This window comes from Halteromyces radiatus (genome assembly GCF_025201355.1).
Source record: "Halteromyces radiatus strain CBS 162.75 chromosome Unknown BX664scaffold_1, whole genome shotgun sequence".
Taxonomy (NCBI): Eukaryota; Fungi; Mucoromycota; class Mucoromycetes; order Mucorales; family Cunninghamellaceae; genus Halteromyces; species Halteromyces radiatus.
In genome coordinates, this window is record NW_026251687.1 from 2,365,865 (window position 1) to 2,384,595 (window position 18,731).

Consider the following 18,731-nt stretch of genomic DNA (forward strand, 5'->3'; position numbering starts at 1 on the left):
GGTCAAGTGAAAAAAAAAAAAGGACCGAAAAGAAGACCAACATTGGTTACACAAATAGTCAGTTTTACATCATAATATTTTGATCGTTTTTTATTATGGTTGTTTTTCGTTAGTACTACGTTGAATCAAGTCAGGTAAATGTGTCAAAACTAAAGAGTCTTGTTCTTCTTCTATAAATGGTTCATCTGATAAAATTCGATCATATCTAATTTCTTGTTGATTCATATAATAAATGGATGTCATTGATAATAAAAATAAAATCACGGCTAATACTGAACCACGGAATCCAATATCTATAATAATAATAAATAGTCAATAATTTTTGATATATTCATTATAAAAGAACCTACGATATTGAGGTGCATCTAGTTCATTCAATAAAATAATAATAATAATAATAATAATGTTAATTCATCATCCATCATCATTTATTATTTATTTACCTGTCACTGGCCATAATACTAAAGGTGTCCAAGTCCACATCATAGAAGAAAATGTATTCATAGCTGCTATTGACATAGCTCGTAATTCTGGATTTGGGGTAATGATTTCACTTGCCCATGTCATTACCACCTTTTAATATGATTAATAACCCCCCATTTTTATTATTTATTATTATTATTATTTCTTACCGAAGTAACAGATCCCAATCCAGCATGAGTAATAATAAAAGCAAAATAAAGGAATCCAAAAGGTTGAACAAAGGAAGATAGCAACCTAACAAAAACAAATGATGAGAATGGTTAAAATATATATAAACAGTCGTTGAGTAACCTACAAAGTTCCAAATAAACCAACAGATGCAGGAAGAAGTAAACACCATATTCTTGATTGTAATCTATCACTAATAAATCCATTACTCAAACCAACTACCATTGTAATCAATGTATCAGGCTAAATTTTTTTTTTTTTTTAAAAAAAAGAGAAGTTCAAAGATCAAATTCATTCTTTTTTTTTTTTTTTTTACTTTTTAGAATCACTTACGGTTGTTAGTAGATTGGCAGTAACAGCATCGTAACCCAACTTTTTTGCAGTAATACCCAATACATGACAAGCTCCCAGAGCTACATGTAGTGAAGCCCAACCAAGTGTAAAAGGATAAATATATTTATTGGTTGTCAATATTTTTAATTTGGCCCATCGATTTCCTCCATCTTTTTTGATATCTCTTGAAATTGAATTATTTTCACCACGTTGAATAGCAATTGCCTTTTCCTAAATAATAATATTATTTGTTGAGATGACTCAGCTAATCATTCTGTCTTACCGATTTGTTTAACCAAGATGTTGTTGTTGGATAATCTGGTAAATAATTGTAACCAAAAGAAGCAAGAATAGATGTAACCAGAGCGTCGAATAAAAACATCCATCTCCAACTAATCATTTTTTTTTTTTTTAAAAAAAAAAGGAATAATCAGATAAATCTAAATAGATGATCAGTGCATCTAGTTCATTTTATTACATTACCCACTAAGTCCCCATACACCATCCATGGTTTTCAACATAACAGCTTGTACTAATCCAGACATACCAGTGCCTAGAGCTCCACAAAGATTTAATAGTGCCATTCTTTTACCTAATTCCCTTTTCGTATACCAAGTGCCAAGTAAAAATACAATCTAATGAAATATATATATATATAAAGCTGAGTCGTCAATAATCATCATTTGATATATATATATATATAGTTAGATAGATCTATTTCTTTTAAATGTAGATACTTACGCCAGGATAAAAACCAGCTTCAGCCAAGCCTAAACAAAATCGAATCACATAAACACTTTGTACTGAATTCACACATGCCATAGAAATAGTCAAAATACACCAAGTAGTTTCCAATAACGGTAAATAGATAGAGGGTCGACATCGAGCCAATAACATATTGGAAGGAATTTGCATACTTAATATGATATGAATGAATAAATAAATCGATTCTTTTTTTTTTTTTTTTTTTGATAAGTTGACTTACGATAAATAACCAATCATAAAAAGAACACCCATCCAATTATATTGTACACCAGTAATAGTTAATTCTTCTTCCATTCCACTAATGAACGCACTGCCTATATATAGATAAATCATTAAAATAGAATAATTTTTATATAAAATACTTGCCTAAATTTGAATTATCCAAAGTTTTAACCATATTTCCAAACATAGCAAAAGCCAAAAGTCGTTTATCTAACCGTCTTACATAAGCTTGTTCATCAACTATCCATTTTTTTTCATCATCTATCATTGTATTATCTATTGAGATCATGATTTAAAATAATTATAGTTATTGATAATAATAATAATAATAATGGTGACAAGAGTTATATTTGGTGTATATTGATAATAATAATAAGTCAATATTAATTGAATAAGAAGGGTATACAAGATGAAAAAGAAAAGAAAAAGAAAAATAAAAAAAAAGGGAGAGGACAAGAAAAGAACATCTAAAAGTGAAAGGGGCCTTTCAAAGCAATCGGGAGTTCAAATATGGATTTTGTTCCAATGGCAAGTAGATCACTCTTCGTCAAATAGGTACCGAGGTTATCATTGGTTAAAAAAATAAACAATGTTGTTTGTCCACAATATACACACACGCATATATAAGATTAGACTCTCCGATGATTGACACTTATTGAAGAGTTTTGAATGTCAATTTATTTAGTCAGTTTAAATGAAATGTTTCATTTTTAAGACTATGAATTGGAAACAAGGTCAAATTGTTTCAAAATAACAAAATGCAAGCGGAGATGGGAACATGCTTCATCACCATCAGTGTTATATATATCAGATCAAAATTTCTCTTGAACGCCACAAAAGGGATATTTTTTCTTTTTCTTTTCTTTTTCTTTCACTTTTTTTTTTATTTATTTTAATACCTAACATTCCTTGAAATTTTTCTTCTTTATACACTTCAATCTTCCTTCTCAATATAGAATAAAATATAATAATAATAATAATAATATATAAAAGAATGAGATCATCATCGGTCACTTGTCCTGTCAACTTTGTTCAACCTGTCAATCTTTCCGGTGGTCAATGGTAAGTGAATAATAAAGATAATATATTATATTCATTTTTTTTTCGTCTAATCTTATATATATATTATATCTACTTTTGATAGTGATCATTGTGGACAGGTAAGAAAAAAAAAAAAAGAAAAGAAAAGATGATCATCAACATTTCAGGTTACTCAATCTCTTTTTTTTTTTTTTCTTGCTGGTTATAAATAATATAAAAAGTATGGTCATATCCGGAAAACTTGCGGTTTACTAAAATCTAAATAATATATCATCATCATTATGAAAATCAACCTTTGGTTCTAATTATCATCACTCTACTTGATACATCATTCTTAATAAAATTTTGGAACAAATTATTTATACTAATTTTTTTTTTTTTGGTTTGTTTTGTTTTTATTTATGTTTTGTTTACGATAAAAAAAAAAATAAAGGAAAAAAAATGACTCTGTGTGGGGTAAAACGTGGGGTGCGGGTTTCCATTGGTTTAACAAAGAAGAAAATATTCAACAAACAAAACGCATGCAGGTCTGTTCTTAGGCGGGAACTATTCTCCTTATGTTTTTACAGATCTTTTTTATTATCATCAACACAGTCAATATATCAATATATACATCATTATACATAAAACGCATATAGTTGTTATTTTATTATTATTATTTCTATAACTAAAGTATATAAAAAAAAATTCTATACTAATTCCATATAACGACGACGTTCAAAATCAGTCACAGCATTTTGCCACAAGTTCCATTCATGTTGTCTTGTCTTTGTATAATGATTAACAAATTCATCACCAAGAACGGTACGAGCCACCGAGTTTTCTGCTTCCATTGCCACCACTGCTTCTTGTAAAGTACGTGCTAAACGTTGACCTTGAGGTTGATAGGATCCAGCCATGGCCTCAACAGGAAGTTCTTGTTTAGTTTTGATACCCCAATAACCACATTTTAATACGGCCGCCATAGCAAGATGAGGATTGATATCTGCTCCTCCAACTCGCTAAATAGATAAAAAAAAATCAGTTCATTCATTTCTTTCTTTTCTTTTCTTTTCTTCTTTTTTTCTTTACCATTTCAAGTCGAGCAGCATTTTTGGATGAAGTAGGTGGAGCAATGACTCGAACAGCACCTAAACGATTTTCTATTCCCCAAGATACAGTCACTGGAGCCCAATAATTTTCAACAAGACGTTTGTAACTAAAAATAATGAATAGAAAGAAATCAGATCACCCAATTTTTTTTTTTTTTTGTATCATATGATCTATCATTTTTTTTTTTTTTTTACCTATTGATAGTAGGAGCCAAGATGGCCAATATACTAGGTAAACCATGAAGAACACCAGCCAAGAAATGTACCATAGTGATACTCATATTAGGAATATGACTTTCATCATCCTTGTTCCAAATAGCGAAAGCATTCTTGCCATCCTTGTTTTTAAGACTGAAATGCATATGACCAGAACAACCAGGCATGGATTCATAGGGTTTTGCCATAAAGGAAGCCATAAAACCATGTTTCAAAGCAATTTGTTTCATAGCTGTCTTGAAGAGAGTAGCACGATCCCCAGCTTCTTTAGCTTCAGTATAAGCAATAGCAGCTTCAAAAACACCAGGACCGGTTTCAGTATGCCAACTTTCCATATCAACATTGAAATCCTTAAGCCAATCAAAAGCATTATAGTAAAAATCTTGATTTTGAGAAGGTCGTAATAAAGAGTAACCACACATACCCACTGTTAAAGGTAACAAATTGGTATGACCTTTTTCAACCACCGAAGACGCGGTTTCTATAAGCAAAAAAAAAAATATGTCAGCTTACACTATCATCTGTGAACCTTAATTCAGATCATATTATTACCTTTGAAGCAAAAGAATTCAAATTCTACACCAGATAAAGCAGTATAACCAATTTCTTTGAAATCATCTACCACTTGTTTCAAACAGGTCCGAGGACAACAATATAAAGGTTGATTAGTAGTAGGATGAACCAAATAGAGTAAAAAAAATGGAATATTGTTTTCCCAAGGAATACGACGATAACTAGTTAAATCCACTTTAGCAAGTAGATCAGGATATTGACAATCATCACCACCAAATTCTACTTTAGTTGAATATAATTTATCCAAAATATCCCAACCAAATACTACTGAACAAAAACCTATATATATAAAAAAAAAGAAGAATGAATAGAAATTCTTCTATTATAATTTTTATTTTATTTTATTTACCAAAACCATCATCGACAATTTGTAAAAACTTGTTCTTGTGCATTACTTTGCCACGTAATAAACCATCAGTATCAACTACAGCCACTTTTACTTTGGTGTCATGTTGTAATAATAATTCAATATTTTCACGAGTAGCAAGTACGTCTTTTGAGGGGTTGTTAGTCATAATAAAAACGATTGATTTAAAAGAAGAAAAAAAAAAAAGGGGAGAGAAAGAAAAAGGAAAAAGAAAATTCTTCCCATGATATATACATGCTAAAGTGATAAGCAATAGCTCCGCTCACATTTCTCACACTCTTTTTTATCTAATACTACGTATGGATGCTTTAGGCTCCGCAGACTTAAAGAATTGTCATCGTTGGCTGCATTTTCAAATATCCTTAGACAAGGTATAAAAGGTTGGATTGTTCCATGTTTTTTCATTGGCTCGGATGTCCGGGACCTTGAACGGCGTTGTAAATCTATTCGTCCCTGCTTGTTTTTCCTCACCTCTTTTTTTTTTTGGTCTCTTTGTTTTCCATTCTTTTTCTTTTTTTTTTCTTTTTTTCTTTCTTTCTCTTTCATTATATTATTCATTATCCTTTAACTTCCTCCCCCTACTCTTATTATATTTAATCATGTCTAAAGTCTTTTCTATGGCCGATGTTAATGCTCATCAAAGCAAAGGTGACCTCTATGTTGTGATTCATAACAAGGTTTATGATATTACCGAATTTGTGGTTGAAGTATGTATATAAAAAGATAACTATTTATACATGAACTCAATGTAAACTCTTTTATTTTTTTATTCTTATTATTATTATTGTGATTATTGATGTTTTTGAATTAGCATCCTGGTGGTGAAGAAGTTTTACTTGATGAAGCTGGTAAGTGAATTATATCTATTCAAAAATATAGCTAGTTTTTATTCAAACTCAAGGGGGTAATTATAAATAGGTAAGGATGCTACCGAATCTTTTGAAGATATTGGCCACTCTGATGAAGCTCGTGAAATCTTGGAAAAGTACCTTATTGGTGAATTGGATGAAGCTGTAAGTTATACTTATCTTTTATTTTGTATTAATGATGATCGGTTTTTTAAATGAATGACAAACTTTTTTTTTTACTTTTTTAGTCTCGTGTCGATAATCACAAGTTTGATCCTATTCGAGCTGGAGAACTTCCTGAACAAAAGCAATCTGGATCGTAGGTTTATAAAATAATCATCATCCTATAATTAACTACTTTTTTTTTTCTTCTTTTATCATAGTGCTCTTCGTGTTCTTCTTCCTGCTGTTGTTGTTGCTGGTGTCCTTGTTTACAAGTTTGTTCTTTCCAAGAACTAAGATAGCATACAATCCTTTCTTTTTATATTTTATTTAGATATATCTTTACTTTGCTTCGCTTTTTTTTTTTTTCTGTAATAAACTACTATACTTCTACTTCCCTTTATTATCATTACTGTATTATTTGAATTCTTATTAGTAAATTTAACAACACTTTTCTCCTATTGTGTCCAACCTCGGAGAATCAACCACATCAAAAGTAAGAAACGGTAAACTCATCCGAGTACAAGGAATCCACTTTTCTAATTGTCAACCCTTAAAGTTTTGTAAAAGGCTTGGATATGTTATACGTGTGTGTGGCTAAGGTAGACCTTGTTACACGAGCTAAATAAATATTGCAAAAATAACATCGACATGTTTTTTTATTTTATTTCTTCTTCTTCCTTCCTTCCTTTCATATATATTATTATATATTATTATTATAGATTTTGTTAACGTTGATGATTATATTACTATCACTCTCTACTTTATTCTTTTTCACAATTGTGCACGCTATTCCTGGTCGAGTTCTTCAAGGTACAAATTACAGAAATCAAGCTTTTTTAGTCTTCTTTCAATGCCCGATTTAACATCTTTTTCTGTTTTTTTTTTTTTTTTTTTTTTTTTTTTTTCCTTTTTATATATATATATATATATATATATTTCAGGATGCACGGCCGTTGGCAACAATGTATATTGTTATGGCGGATACATTAGTGCTGCAAATAGTGTTTTTATCAATATGACCACTGACCATTTCACTTTTGATATGTCTCAAGCTGATTTGACCTCTTCTACTTATTCACCTAATTGGACTCCTGTTCCTTCAACTAATTCTAATACGCCTGCTCTCGAACCTAGAGCTTCCATGTCTTTGGCATCACTTGACAATACACGATATATGGTTTTTGGTGGAAGTTATAATGCTGCTCTCAACAATCCAGCTCTCATCTTTGATAGTAGTAGCAATACTTGGTCAACTGTCTCTGATCCTCCTTTTTATATGTAAGTGACAATCTTGGTTTCTTTTTTCTTTTTTTTTTTTTTTTTTTTTTTTTTTTACTATTTTATCCTTCACTCATACTCGCTATTTTCCCTTTTTATTCTACATTATATAGGAAAGAAGGCTTCATGATTTCTACAGATAACAATACCGTATGGGCTTATGGTGGAAAATTGTAAGTTAGTACCCTATATTTATTATCATATCAAATCTATATTCTAACCTCACTTATTCATAGGAATGGTACTCAAAACTTTGTTCAAAGCGAAATATTGAAAGGTGATTTGTCAAAAAACGTAAGAAAAAGAAAATAGATGAAAATAAACTCATATACTCAATTTTTTTTTTTTTTTTTTTTTTTTGGTAATAGCCTGCTATGTGGTCTCTTTTTCCAAATGGTCTTGGTGTACCAGTCACTAGTAGATATGGATATGCTGCTATTTGTCGAAATGGAGTCATCAACTTCTTTGGTGGCTTTTTGGAGTTACCTGAAGTAAATCTGCAACCTAATATTATTCCAATGCAAAATATCACTTTTTACAACACTCATACCGGTAAATATAGAATCCTATATTATAGTCATCTATCTTACTGATCGATCCTTTATATATATATTTATATATATATATTTGCATTCACAGATCAATGGGGAAGTCTCACGGCATCGGGTGACACTCCTACGCCCCGAAAGGCTCATACTGCAACTTATAGTAAGTGATAGTTTTCATTTTGAACCTCCTTTTGAATATAATGCTAACAATTTTTTTTTTTTTTTTTGTACTAGTTCCTGGTACTGGGAAAGTGTTGATATACGGTGGAACAAATAAGGCCAATTTACAAGGTAAAAATGAAAACAGTACTATGCCATAACCATAGATCAAGACTTAATGATGATTTTTTTTATGTATATACTCAAATAGCTTTACCTGTCTCGGACTACGCTTACCTTTATGATATGGATCAACATGCATATACCAAGTTGGATTTGTCGGCAGGCAATGGTGCTGGTTCCCGTATGGGTCATTCTGGTAAATGCAAAAAAAAAGCAACTGATTCATATGCTCAATTGTATTTTCCTTTTTTAAATATATAGCGGTTCTTTATAATCGAAGTATTTTTATCATGTTTGGCTATGACGGAAGTGGCAATATAAATGATGATACGCATATCTTGGATGTCTCCAATGCTTCAATGCCTGTTTGGGCTGGTCAATCTTCTGTAGTATCCAACAATGGAACAAATGAAACGAGTACAAACAGTAATGGAAGTATTGGTGCTGGTGGCATTGCTGGTATTGTTGTTGGTGTAGTAGCCGCTGCTGGAGTAAGACCAAAAAAAAAAAAATCATGAAATGTAGCTAATATAATTAATTTTATTTGTTTAAATTGTTAGATTGCTGGAGCCTTTGCCTTCTTCTGCTATCGAAAACGAAGAAATCGAAACAAAAATGAATTTGATTATTATGTACCGCCACCTCAAGATTTCAACAACGATATTCCTCCTACCATGTTTCCCGAAAATACTGACAAGAACAGCAACAACAACAGCAACAACAACAACAACAACAATAATCATTTGAACACGGATGGCTATCAAACTCCCTCAGTGGAATATTCTGAACCTGCACCTTCCTATCCAGCCACCAAACCTCATGATCCTCAAACTGAATTCGTTAGACTTACCAATTTACCAACGATCAAACCATCCGAAAACGTGTAGAATACAATTTGATTTTCTTTTATTATTATTAGTGTATTTAGATTAGTTATCATATATACCTCTTGAATTTATATTATATTACTATTACATTGTAAATCAATAAAAGATATTATAATTTGTATGATAGCACGTACATCTCTTTGTTGATTTATATATTGTGGATATGAGACGAAAAACATGATTTTATTTTTAAATGTGTCGTGATTCGTTTTTTCCCTTTTTTTTTCCTTCTCATTCACATAAAAAACTAAAAACGATTAAAGTCAAAAGGCAGAAGAGTTCCAATAAAATATTATACAGCGATAAATCTTGGTGTTTTAAAATTCCATTTAATCATTGAAAGATAACATACAATAGCGTGTGGGATGGGAGAAATACACTAAGGCGCTAAAAAAAAAAAAAAATGAAAAGAGAAAACAAAGAAAGAGGCCTAACTTCAAATAGATTTAAAATATCACGAGTCCTAAATTGTTGGGGACAATCATAGCGCGACTTTCTTGATTCACGTTGTCATATCAACCAAAGTGTATTTTTGCATCCATCATCTATTGCTTTTCCTCCAGTGATTGTCAGGGTTAACGTCCATCGTACAGATACACACATATGAATGGGTGATTAAACCCGTAGACTGTTCGTTAAAAAAGAAAAAGTCCATATCATGTGATAATTCACCTTTGTTATATAATGAAAGAGTTTAGATTTCATCATCATCATGGAGTCATCATGATTGTAAACGTACGATCATCATCATCCTTTTACTTCTGTTGTCCCTGAACATGAAAATATATTTCCTTTTTCGCTAGAAACCTGACAAATTAAAACTGTAGATCAGTTTTTGTCGTACTGCATAAAAGATAGACATCTTGACAATACGTCAATATCTCTCTCTTTCCTATATATATATATATATATTATACTATTGATACATCTACTACAAAAAAAAAGTATATAAAGCGCGTAGAAATTAAGGTTTTAAAGGAAAAAGAATTTTTACTCTTTTTTTTTTTTTTTAATATTAGATAGAGCGTATTGCGTGTTGTTTGAAACACGTACAAATTTAAGTTTTAGTGTAAAGAGTTTTAAAGCAAAAAAAAAATTAGTTTTTTTTTTTTTTTTTTTTTTTTTTTTTTTTTTTTTTTTTTTTTTCCTTATCTTCTCTTCTCACTATTGAAAAATGTCCTCAAAAATTATTATTCTACCCAAATATTTTCTTATTCATCACGAATGTAACGGTGGTGTTTACGTAAAAAGATACAATAGTACAGGCGCATATGAAAATGGTGTTTATTTACTGAAATGCACAGTTGATGATGCTTGCTATATGACATTGAATGAACAACAGGAGGGTACAAATAAAATCAGCTTTAAACTGGACAACGGTGCCTATTTTTCATGCAATGATAATGGTGTTTTGTGGGGATCATGGACGAGACGATCCGTATTTGAAGTGATTCCATTGGATAATAAGAAATTTGCTCTGAAGGCTGATAACGGTTACTTTGCCCGTGTTCACAGTCGAGATGGAAGGACCTTTCTGGCGGCAAATGCAACTTTGATTAACGAGGATTCCCAATTTACGATCGAAGAACCATCTTTCAGAAAACAAATCATCGATGTCAAATATGATTTATCAAGGGCAGAGACAAGGGGTGAAACTCCATTTGTAGCTGGTAGTTTGAAAGTCGAGAATCATGATCGTCAAGCATCCTCGGAAAATACGTTGAGATATGAATATACGAAATCTGAAGTAGGCACTTGGAATAATAGTGTGGGAGCCGAATTGACGGTTAGCGCTACGATCGATGCAGGTGTTCCCTTCCTTGCAAATGGTAGCTTTGATGTTGCTGTCACGGCAAAGGCATCGCATGATTGGGGTGGTTCAAAAGGAGAAGAACGTCGTATTTCCGGTGAATCCAAAGTCAGTGTTCCTCCCAGAAAAAAAGGGGAAATCAAAATGATGGTCAGTCAGGCTACTTTGGTTGTTCCTTTTATGTATAGAACAAAAACATGGTACAAGAATGGCCAAGAAATTGAGAAAGATGAACCAGGAAAATATGTGAATCTGGAATCTTATAATATGTACGTGAACAATAGTGAATTGGTTGATATATAAACCATTTTATTCAGTTGATTTTATACAAATCAAATAAACCTTTTGTTTGAAATATACTTGTCTTTCTTATTTTTTTTTTTTCAGTGATGATTGGATATACATATAGAGTACATGATAATAATGGAAAGTATATGATTTTATTTAAATAAGAATGTAAGCCTGATAATATAATCCACTAGCTAAAAAATCTAAACTATTGAATAAAATAAATTTTCATTATAAAGAGTTGGATAAAAGAGATATTCTTTTTTTTTTTTTACTGCTATAACTGTCAACTCCGAGAAAGTGAGTCAAGATGGTCGCGCTACTGTGAATTTTTTAAGGTTCTTTTTTTTTTTTTTTTTTTTTTTTGCTTTTCTTTTCCGCTTTTTTCTCACTTTTTAACACTATTACCTCTTATATCAATCCCTCTTCAGTTTTTAAATAATGATCATTGCCTCAACAAACGGTACTTATTCAAACCTATATGGATTGGGAAGGTCCAAGCACTGGAAAGAAGGTGAAGAATTTGGAGATGCCATTGTGGTTGAACAAGGGGAAACAGCAACGACAATGCAACGCGGCCAGTATCAAACAAAAAAACGATGACAACTAATCAATCTTCTTCACGAATTTGAGCATCTATCCATCAGGGACGGCGCGAAACAAGTTGGACTACCGAAATCAACGGCAATTCAAAGGGTAAAGCAATGGAACGATTCGGTCGGTAATGGAAAACAAAAAGCTTCGTAGTGGCCAAGAAAAGGTCGCCAACGCAAGCTTCTCGATGAACACACGCTATTTATTTTCGACCAGTTGAAACAGCAAACTATCATTGATGTACCAGGAAGTGAAAGATATTCAGACATCACACCTCAAGCAATCGGCAATCACATGCGGACACAATGCCGTCTCACCTACAAGCGTGTTATACCACAATATTTTGCTCGTGACAATGGAAGAGACGATTATGAAACGACGTTTAGCGGTAGCATCATGACGGGGAAAAAGGAATCGACTTCTTATCAATTTTTCGGTGGATGCTCTTTGTGATCATTTGGCTTTACAGTTTTGATTCTGATAAATTCGAATTCTCTCTCAGCTGGGCGAATAAGATCACGAATATCTCAAGGTAAGATCAAATAATATCTATAAACTTTTCGATGCGTTTTACATGTTTCTGACAATTCATTTTGTTATCCAATCCAGCGTCTGGACAAAGGGAAAATAGATCGAGATAATACTGTGCTGGAATTGTTATCTTTGAAACCAGAAGCAAGTCCATTTAGAATATAAAGTCATCAAATCTGTCAAGGCTATGTAAGTATTCTCTTTTTTTTTTTTTTATAAAAAGCGGTGTACTGATAGTTTTATGTTAATGTATTTAGGGTTGAAATGTTACCCAACAACGTGCTGAACGAAGAATCAAATGACTTAGAGTTATTATCAAGATATCTGAATGCCTACCTGGTTCTTCTATTTGACGATCCCCAGAATGGTTTCCTGTTTAGATAGTAAGTGATGATGTTGTGGATTGCTTTTGAACACTGATGTTCCAACTTTGATTCCTTCTTTTTTTTTTTTTTTTTTTGTTAGGCACGGTACAATGAACCAAGAAGCACACCAGATAGCATCAACAATAAGCAGATGTCGCCCTGACAGCTTGATGGCGGACAATATTTATGACTTTTTTATTTTTTTTGAAATTTGAAATTTATGCCCTTAGTTAGTTTATGCCCTTTTCTTTCTTTTTCTTTTTCTTTCTCTTTATATTTATTTTAGTCTTTATTTATTTTATTTTATATTTTTTATTTGAACCGTGTATCATCACGGTAAGTACATTCCTTTGTTTTTTTTATGTTTTTAATAATTATGATTCTTATGCTCAAATAAACTTATAGGTTCTTTTATGCTCTAAATTTTCTGTTTATTGTCTCGTTACATTTCACAGCTCAATCTCGGTGCTTGAACGGATATTGCGTGGACTACAATCGTGGATATGGTGAAGTCAAGAGTAAGTCGTATATCAACAAGTCTTCAAGTATCGGAAAGGGTATTGTACGGGTTGGTTAATGTTCGGCAAGAATGCTATCGACATCAACAACATGGATGGAGTCTTGGTTTTCCAAGCAGCGGGTAAGTCATTTAAAAAAATAAAAAGTAGATTGTACCCTCTAATCTTTGTTTTTATATATGTGTTTGAATATATAAGAATACTATACAATGAATATAATATATAGTAGTTATTACTAAAGATTAATCTCTCTTTTTCTATATTCTATAGTAGCTTTCTACGCTTAATGATATCAAGTCGTATGGTTGACAAGGAGTACGAAAGGTTAACAAATAAAAAAAAAAAAAGAATATTGGGAGCCAATATTTAGTTTTACCTCTTCGTGGTGGCTTCTAGGTAACGGCTAAATGAACTATTCCTTTTAGTTTAGAAAATAGTAGAATATATTTTATTTTATTTTATTGATGATTTTATACAAACTCAAAATAAACTCTTTTTTTCAATATGACTGTGTCCCTTCCTTTTTTTTTTTCTTTGATTGATTTATTTTATGATTGTATGTGTGGTGACACGAAGATATATGTATATTATATATTGATGTTGACTTGAAAGATAATGACAATTCAATGATATAAATCCACTTGTTGACGACGATGATAAAGACAATGAAAATGGGATTGAACCTGTGTGGTTGGTTGATTTTAATTTGCAGGATTCTTGTAAAGACTCCGATCAAATCGCCATATATATACAATATGATTTTTTTTTTTTAGTTCTTTTTTTTTTTTTTTTTTTCTTTCTGTTTTTTTTTAATTGATTTTTACTGTTCTATTATGTCAAATATCTCAAACAGAAATTTAACTCAACTGGTCAAGCGACCTAATATTGGTAAGGCTGGTACACCAATACGTGTACGAAGTAATTTTTTCGAAATGCTTACACTTCCTGGTCAAAACGTCCAACATTTGAATATCCAAATCTTACCTGATGGTCATCCTCCTGCTCTTCTCAGAAAGGTATGGCAATTTTTTCAAGATAGCCCTAAAGGTCAATCTTTTCTCAATAATGTCAAACCTATTTTCGATGGTCGTGCGAATCTTTTTTCTTCAAAACCACTCAAGTGTGGGAATGACAATATTGGTATCTCCTTTGAGGTAAGTTTGTTCCAAAAAAAAAAAAAGAATATTTATATCATTTGTTTCACCTACGATATTATTTTTTTAATTACTCTTTTTTTTTATTGGTTCATTTATATTCATCATTTTTATTCTTGTTTATAGGTCAATCTTCAAGAAGGAAATCGTTCTGGTGGTGTTTTTAAGTTAAATATCAAGCCTGTAGGTGTAATCAACATGAGTGAATTACAATTATTCTTGGATGGCAGATCTGGCATTACCAACAATTGTTTAACTGGTAAAAAAAAAAAATAAAAAATCTTTCATTATTTATGGTATTTTTATTCATTCACCTTTTTTTTTTTTTTTTTTCCTGTCTGGTTGCTTACTGAAACATATTAAAGCCATTATGGTGTTGGATGTATTAATTCATCAACTTCCCAGCATGATGTATCCCACGATCGGTCGATCCTTTTTCACTCCTCAAGACAAACGTCCTTTGCACAATGGTGCAGAAGTATGGCAAGGCTTCTATCAATCTGTTCGTCCTACTCAAGGTAACATAAAAAAAAAAATACCAATATTGTGTTTTTTTTTGTTATTAATATTTATTCTTTTCACTGGTAGGCAAAATGATGATCAACCTTGATGTTAGTGCTACTGCTTTCTATGAATCTGGTCCTCTTCATGAAATGCTCCCTAAGATTCTTAACCGTCGTAGTCTTGATGACCTTCGTCGTGGTATTCCTGATCATGAACGCATCAAGGTCGAAAAAATTCTGAAGAATCTCAAAATCATTGTTGTCCATCGTGGTGCTGAAAAACAATTGAAATACAAGATCAACAAACTCACGCCCACCTCTGCTGAAAACACTCTATTCAAAGGTAAAGATGGAAACGAAATGACTGTTGCGCACTATTTCCAACAAACATACAACAGACGTTTGGCCTATCCCTTCTTACCCTGTGTTGTTGTCAAGAAAGATATCTTTTTACCTATGGAAGTTTGTGAAGTGATTCCTGGTCAACGTCATTTGAAGAAATTGAATGAAATGCAAACCGCCGAAATGATCAAGTTTACTTGCCAAAAGCCCACTGTCCGTGCCAATAAAATCCATCAAGCCGTCAATCTTCTCAAATACAAGGATAACCCATACATTCAACAATTTGGTGTTAATATCAAGTCCGAAATGGCCACGGTTAATGCTCGTGTTCTTCCTACGCCAAAGATCTCTTATCATCCTTCCTCTCAAAACGCTACTTTTGCTCCTGTTGGTGGTGCTTGGAATCTTCGTGGAAAAAAGGTGGCAAAGGGTGCCAACTTGGGTTCTTGGTCTATCGTAAATTTTGCAAGCAAAATACATGATGGTATGATCCAACGTTTCATTCCTGAATTATGTCAAACATTTGTGGATACTGGGTTGGTAAGTTTTTTTTTTTTTTTTTTTAATAAGAAAAAAAGAAAAGAACCATCAGGTACTGAGCTTTATTGTTTCTTTATGATTTCAAAATTAGAATGTCATCAATCGAAAACCACCTATTACTCATGCTAATCCTCAGGGTAATATTGAACGTATTCTCAAGGAAGCTTGGTTGAAGGCTGGTAATGCTGCCAAGGCTAAACCTCAATTGATATTCTGTATCTTACCTAACACTGGTGTTCCTCTCTACGCTGAAATCAAACGCATTTGTGACACAGGTAAAAAAAAAAAAAAAAAAAAAAAAAAGGTGATGATGATTTCTTGTTTTTATAACTTTGATTTTATATTCTTCTTATAGTTACCAGTGTTGCTAGTCAATGTGTACAAAGTAAGCATATTGCTGATCCCAAAAAACAATATTGTGCCAACGTGTGTTTGAAGGTGAATATGAAACTTGGTGGTATCAACTTGTTTATGGATGGATCTCAAATTCCTTTTATTTCACGCAAACCTACTATTGTCTTTGGTGCTGATGTTACTCATCCTTCTGGTAATACGGACAGACCATCTATCGCTGCTGTGACTGCAAGTATGGATGCTCATGCTTCCTATTATGCTTCCACCGTCCGTGTTCAAGCCCCCCGTACTGAAATCATAGCAGATTTAGCTAACATGGTCAAGGAAATGTTAAAGGTCTTCTATCAAACTTGTGGTCAAAAACCTCAACAAGTCTTGTTTTATCGTGATGGTGTTTCTGAAGGTCAATTTGATCAAGTACTCAGAAATGAAGTTACCGCTATCCATGCCGCCTGTTCCTCTCTTGAAAAGTCTTACCAACCTCCTGTCACCTTTGTAGTTGTCCAAAAACGTCATCATACTCGATTCTTTCCTATTCAAACTCGTGATAGCGATCGAACTGGTAATTGTCACCCTGGTACAGTTGTTGATACTGGTATTGTCCATCCATTTGAGTTTGATTTTTGTAAGTATTCAAATGATTGCGTAGATAATCTATTAGGACGATATGCTTATCTGCTTTTCTTTTTTTTTTTTTTTTTATTTAGATTTGCAATCTCATGCTGGACTTCAAGGTACATCACGTCCAACTCATTATCATGTTCTATATGACGATAACAAATTCACTTCGGATGATTTACAAGAACTCACTTATCGTTTATGTTATATCTATGGTCGTGCTACTCGCTCTGTTTCCATCTGTCCTCCTGCTTATTATGCTGATTTGATGGCTGCCCGTGCTCGCTTCCATCTTAAAGGTGAACATTGGGATGACTCTGAAACAACTGAATCCATTGATATCGATACACAAATGGCCAACTTCTCTACTGTCAAGCCCGAAATGCAAAAAATCATGTATTTTATGTGACCTAGTATTTTTGTAGTTCCTTACTTTCTCCCACTCTCTCTCATATATATATATATATATTGAATCATGACAAATTATCTTTATTTTTTTTTCTTATCATTGTTACTTTTTTTTGTCAATAAAACATAATTTTCTCTGTCAGTGATGATGATGTTTTTTTATGATGTTGATAATAAACAATGATGATTAGTATTAGTAGACCCTTTTTGACATTTTTGAATTGGCACACTTCAATGAAATTTGTCCAGTCGGGGAACACGTATAAATAGAAAATAGGGGTAATTTTAAGATCTTTTTTTTTTTCTTTTCTTCTTAGTGTTTTCCCTATTTAGACTCAAGATGACAACTAGCCTTCGACTTTTAAAACGTACTTTACGCAAAGATATGACAACCCGATTAAAACAAGTCTCTAGTGAATCTATTGCAACTCAATGTAAGTTATCATTTTTCAAACAAAATGATACATTTTCCTTATTCTTTATTCTCCACTTTTTTTTTTTTTAGCTGATCTTGTCTTTCAACAATTACTGCAACTGGACATCTTCCAAAAAAGCCAAAACATTAGTGTATATATCAGTACACCCACTTGTGAAATCAACACGCGTGCCATGATTCAACATATTATTCAAGCAGGTCAATGGAAAAAACCAAAGGGTGAAAAGATACATAGAAACGGACAATGCTCATTAATTTTTTTTTTTTTTTTGTATAGATAAAACATGTTATATTCCAAGATGTACCAAGGACTCTATGGATATGGTCAAGATTACTTCATGGGAAGATTATCTTTCTTTACCTATCAACAAATGGGATATTCCGGAACCACCACTTGACGAACCAAGAGAAAATGGTAATAATAATAATATTTTTTTTCTTTTATGTATGTCATATTAACTTTTTTTTTGAATAATATTAAATAAAAGCTCTGGAGAAGGATGGATTAGATCTTATACTTGTACCAGGTAAATTATCAATCATTTTTTAATTTTGAAACTGACATGGATTATTATTTATTTATTTAGGTGTAGCGTTTGATCAGGAAAAGAATAGGATTGGTCATGGTAAAGGATATTATGATCGATACTTGTTGAAATATCAAGATTGGGCCAATACCAATCATCGACCCATGGTGAAAACAGGTAAAATCATTGGATCAGGATGATATGATGGAATTCTAATCTTTGTACTCTAGTGGCACTAGCGTTGCAAGAACAAATGGTGGATGTTGGTGTTATCCCTTTGCAAGAAACTGATCAGAAAGTAGATTATATTTTAACCCCACATCAGAAAATTCAATAATATTCCGATCATTCAAAATACAGAGATTGGTATATCTATTCCAGTGTATTCATGTATTGTTTTATTGTTTTGTTTGTGAAATAAAGAAATAGTAGATTGTAAGATAAAAAAAACAAAAAAAAAAAAAAAAGGAAAAGAT

General features: G+C 32.0%; 7 protein-coding genes across 7 annotated transcripts; 5 read left to right on the plus strand and 2 right to left on the minus strand.

The window, feature by feature from the left end:
- Positions 1–30: 30 nt before the first annotated feature.
- BX664DRAFT_321084 (major facilitator superfamily domain-containing protein) lies at positions 31–2,460 on the minus strand. The gene is made up of 10 exons (XM_051543224.1): positions 2,116–2,460; positions 1,970–2,063; positions 1,726–1,900; positions 1,468–1,619; positions 1,268–1,376; positions 985–1,215; positions 779–894; positions 633–717; positions 444–573; positions 31–365 (listed from the first exon to the last, which is right to left on the minus strand). Exons 1-10 carry the CDS (start codon positions 2,258–2,260, stop codon positions 313–315), a joined length of 1,290 nt encoding a protein of 429 aa, XP_051404941.1. The 5' UTR covers positions 2,261–2,460; the 3' UTR covers positions 31–312.
- A 1,167-nt stretch (positions 2,461–3,627) lies between these two features.
- On the minus strand, positions 3,628–5,428 carry BX664DRAFT_272559 (uncharacterized protein). Its single transcript, XM_051541188.1, has 5 exons — positions 5,242–5,428; positions 4,872–5,171; positions 4,299–4,800; positions 4,084–4,210; positions 3,628–4,013 (listed from the first exon to the last, which is right to left on the minus strand). The coding sequence occupies exons 1-5, from the start codon at positions 5,405–5,407 to the stop codon at positions 3,702–3,704; spliced, it is 1,407 nt and encodes a 468-aa protein (XP_051404942.1). The 5' UTR covers positions 5,408–5,428; the 3' UTR covers positions 3,628–3,701.
- A 341-nt stretch (positions 5,429–5,769) lies between these two features.
- Positions 5,770–6,672, plus strand: BX664DRAFT_321093 (cytochrome b5). Its single transcript, XM_051543225.1, has 5 exons — positions 5,770–5,966; positions 6,071–6,107; positions 6,178–6,272; positions 6,356–6,426; positions 6,491–6,672. The coding sequence occupies exons 1-5, from the start codon at positions 5,859–5,861 to the stop codon at positions 6,564–6,566; spliced, it is 387 nt and encodes a 128-aa protein (XP_051404943.1). The 5' UTR covers positions 5,770–5,858; the 3' UTR covers positions 6,567–6,672.
- A 281-nt stretch (positions 6,673–6,953) lies between these two features.
- Positions 6,954–9,435, plus strand: BX664DRAFT_321097 (uncharacterized protein). The gene is made up of 10 exons (XM_051543226.1): positions 6,954–7,082; positions 7,214–7,550; positions 7,664–7,723; positions 7,787–7,844; positions 7,919–8,102; positions 8,190–8,258; positions 8,333–8,389; positions 8,469–8,576; positions 8,642–8,871; positions 8,941–9,435. Exons 1-10 carry the CDS (start codon positions 7,007–7,009, stop codon positions 9,265–9,267), a joined length of 1,506 nt encoding a protein of 501 aa, XP_051404944.1. The 5' UTR covers positions 6,954–7,006; the 3' UTR covers positions 9,268–9,435.
- A 1,000-nt stretch (positions 9,436–10,435) lies between these two features.
- On the plus strand, positions 10,436–11,436 carry BX664DRAFT_321099 (uncharacterized protein). Its single transcript, XM_051543227.1, has one exon. The coding sequence runs from the start codon at positions 10,442–10,444 to the stop codon at positions 11,378–11,380; it is 939 nt and encodes a 312-aa protein (XP_051404945.1). The 5' UTR covers positions 10,436–10,441; the 3' UTR covers positions 11,381–11,436.
- Positions 11,437–14,180: 2,744 nt separating this feature from the next.
- BX664DRAFT_368330 (Piwi domain-containing protein) lies at positions 14,181–17,293 on the plus strand (the record flags this gene model as incomplete). Its single annotated transcript, XM_051548588.1, has 7 exons — positions 14,181–14,527; positions 14,654–14,786; positions 14,893–15,045; positions 15,116–15,912; positions 16,004–16,187; positions 16,268–16,891; positions 16,974–17,293. Exons 1-7 carry the CDS (start codon positions 14,207–14,209, stop codon positions 17,291–17,293), a joined length of 2,532 nt encoding a protein of 843 aa, XP_051404946.1. The 5' UTR covers positions 14,181–14,206.
- A 296-nt stretch (positions 17,294–17,589) lies between these two features.
- Positions 17,590–18,717, plus strand: BX664DRAFT_321105 (5-formyltetrahydrofolate cyclo-ligase). The gene is made up of 6 exons (XM_051543228.1): positions 17,590–17,726; positions 17,798–17,926; positions 18,006–18,143; positions 18,217–18,255; positions 18,316–18,432; positions 18,486–18,717. The coding sequence occupies exons 1-6, from the start codon at positions 17,633–17,635 to the stop codon at positions 18,590–18,592; spliced, it is 624 nt and encodes a 207-aa protein (XP_051404947.1). The 5' UTR covers positions 17,590–17,632; the 3' UTR covers positions 18,593–18,717.
- The last annotated feature ends 14 nt before the right edge of the window (positions 18,718–18,731 follow it).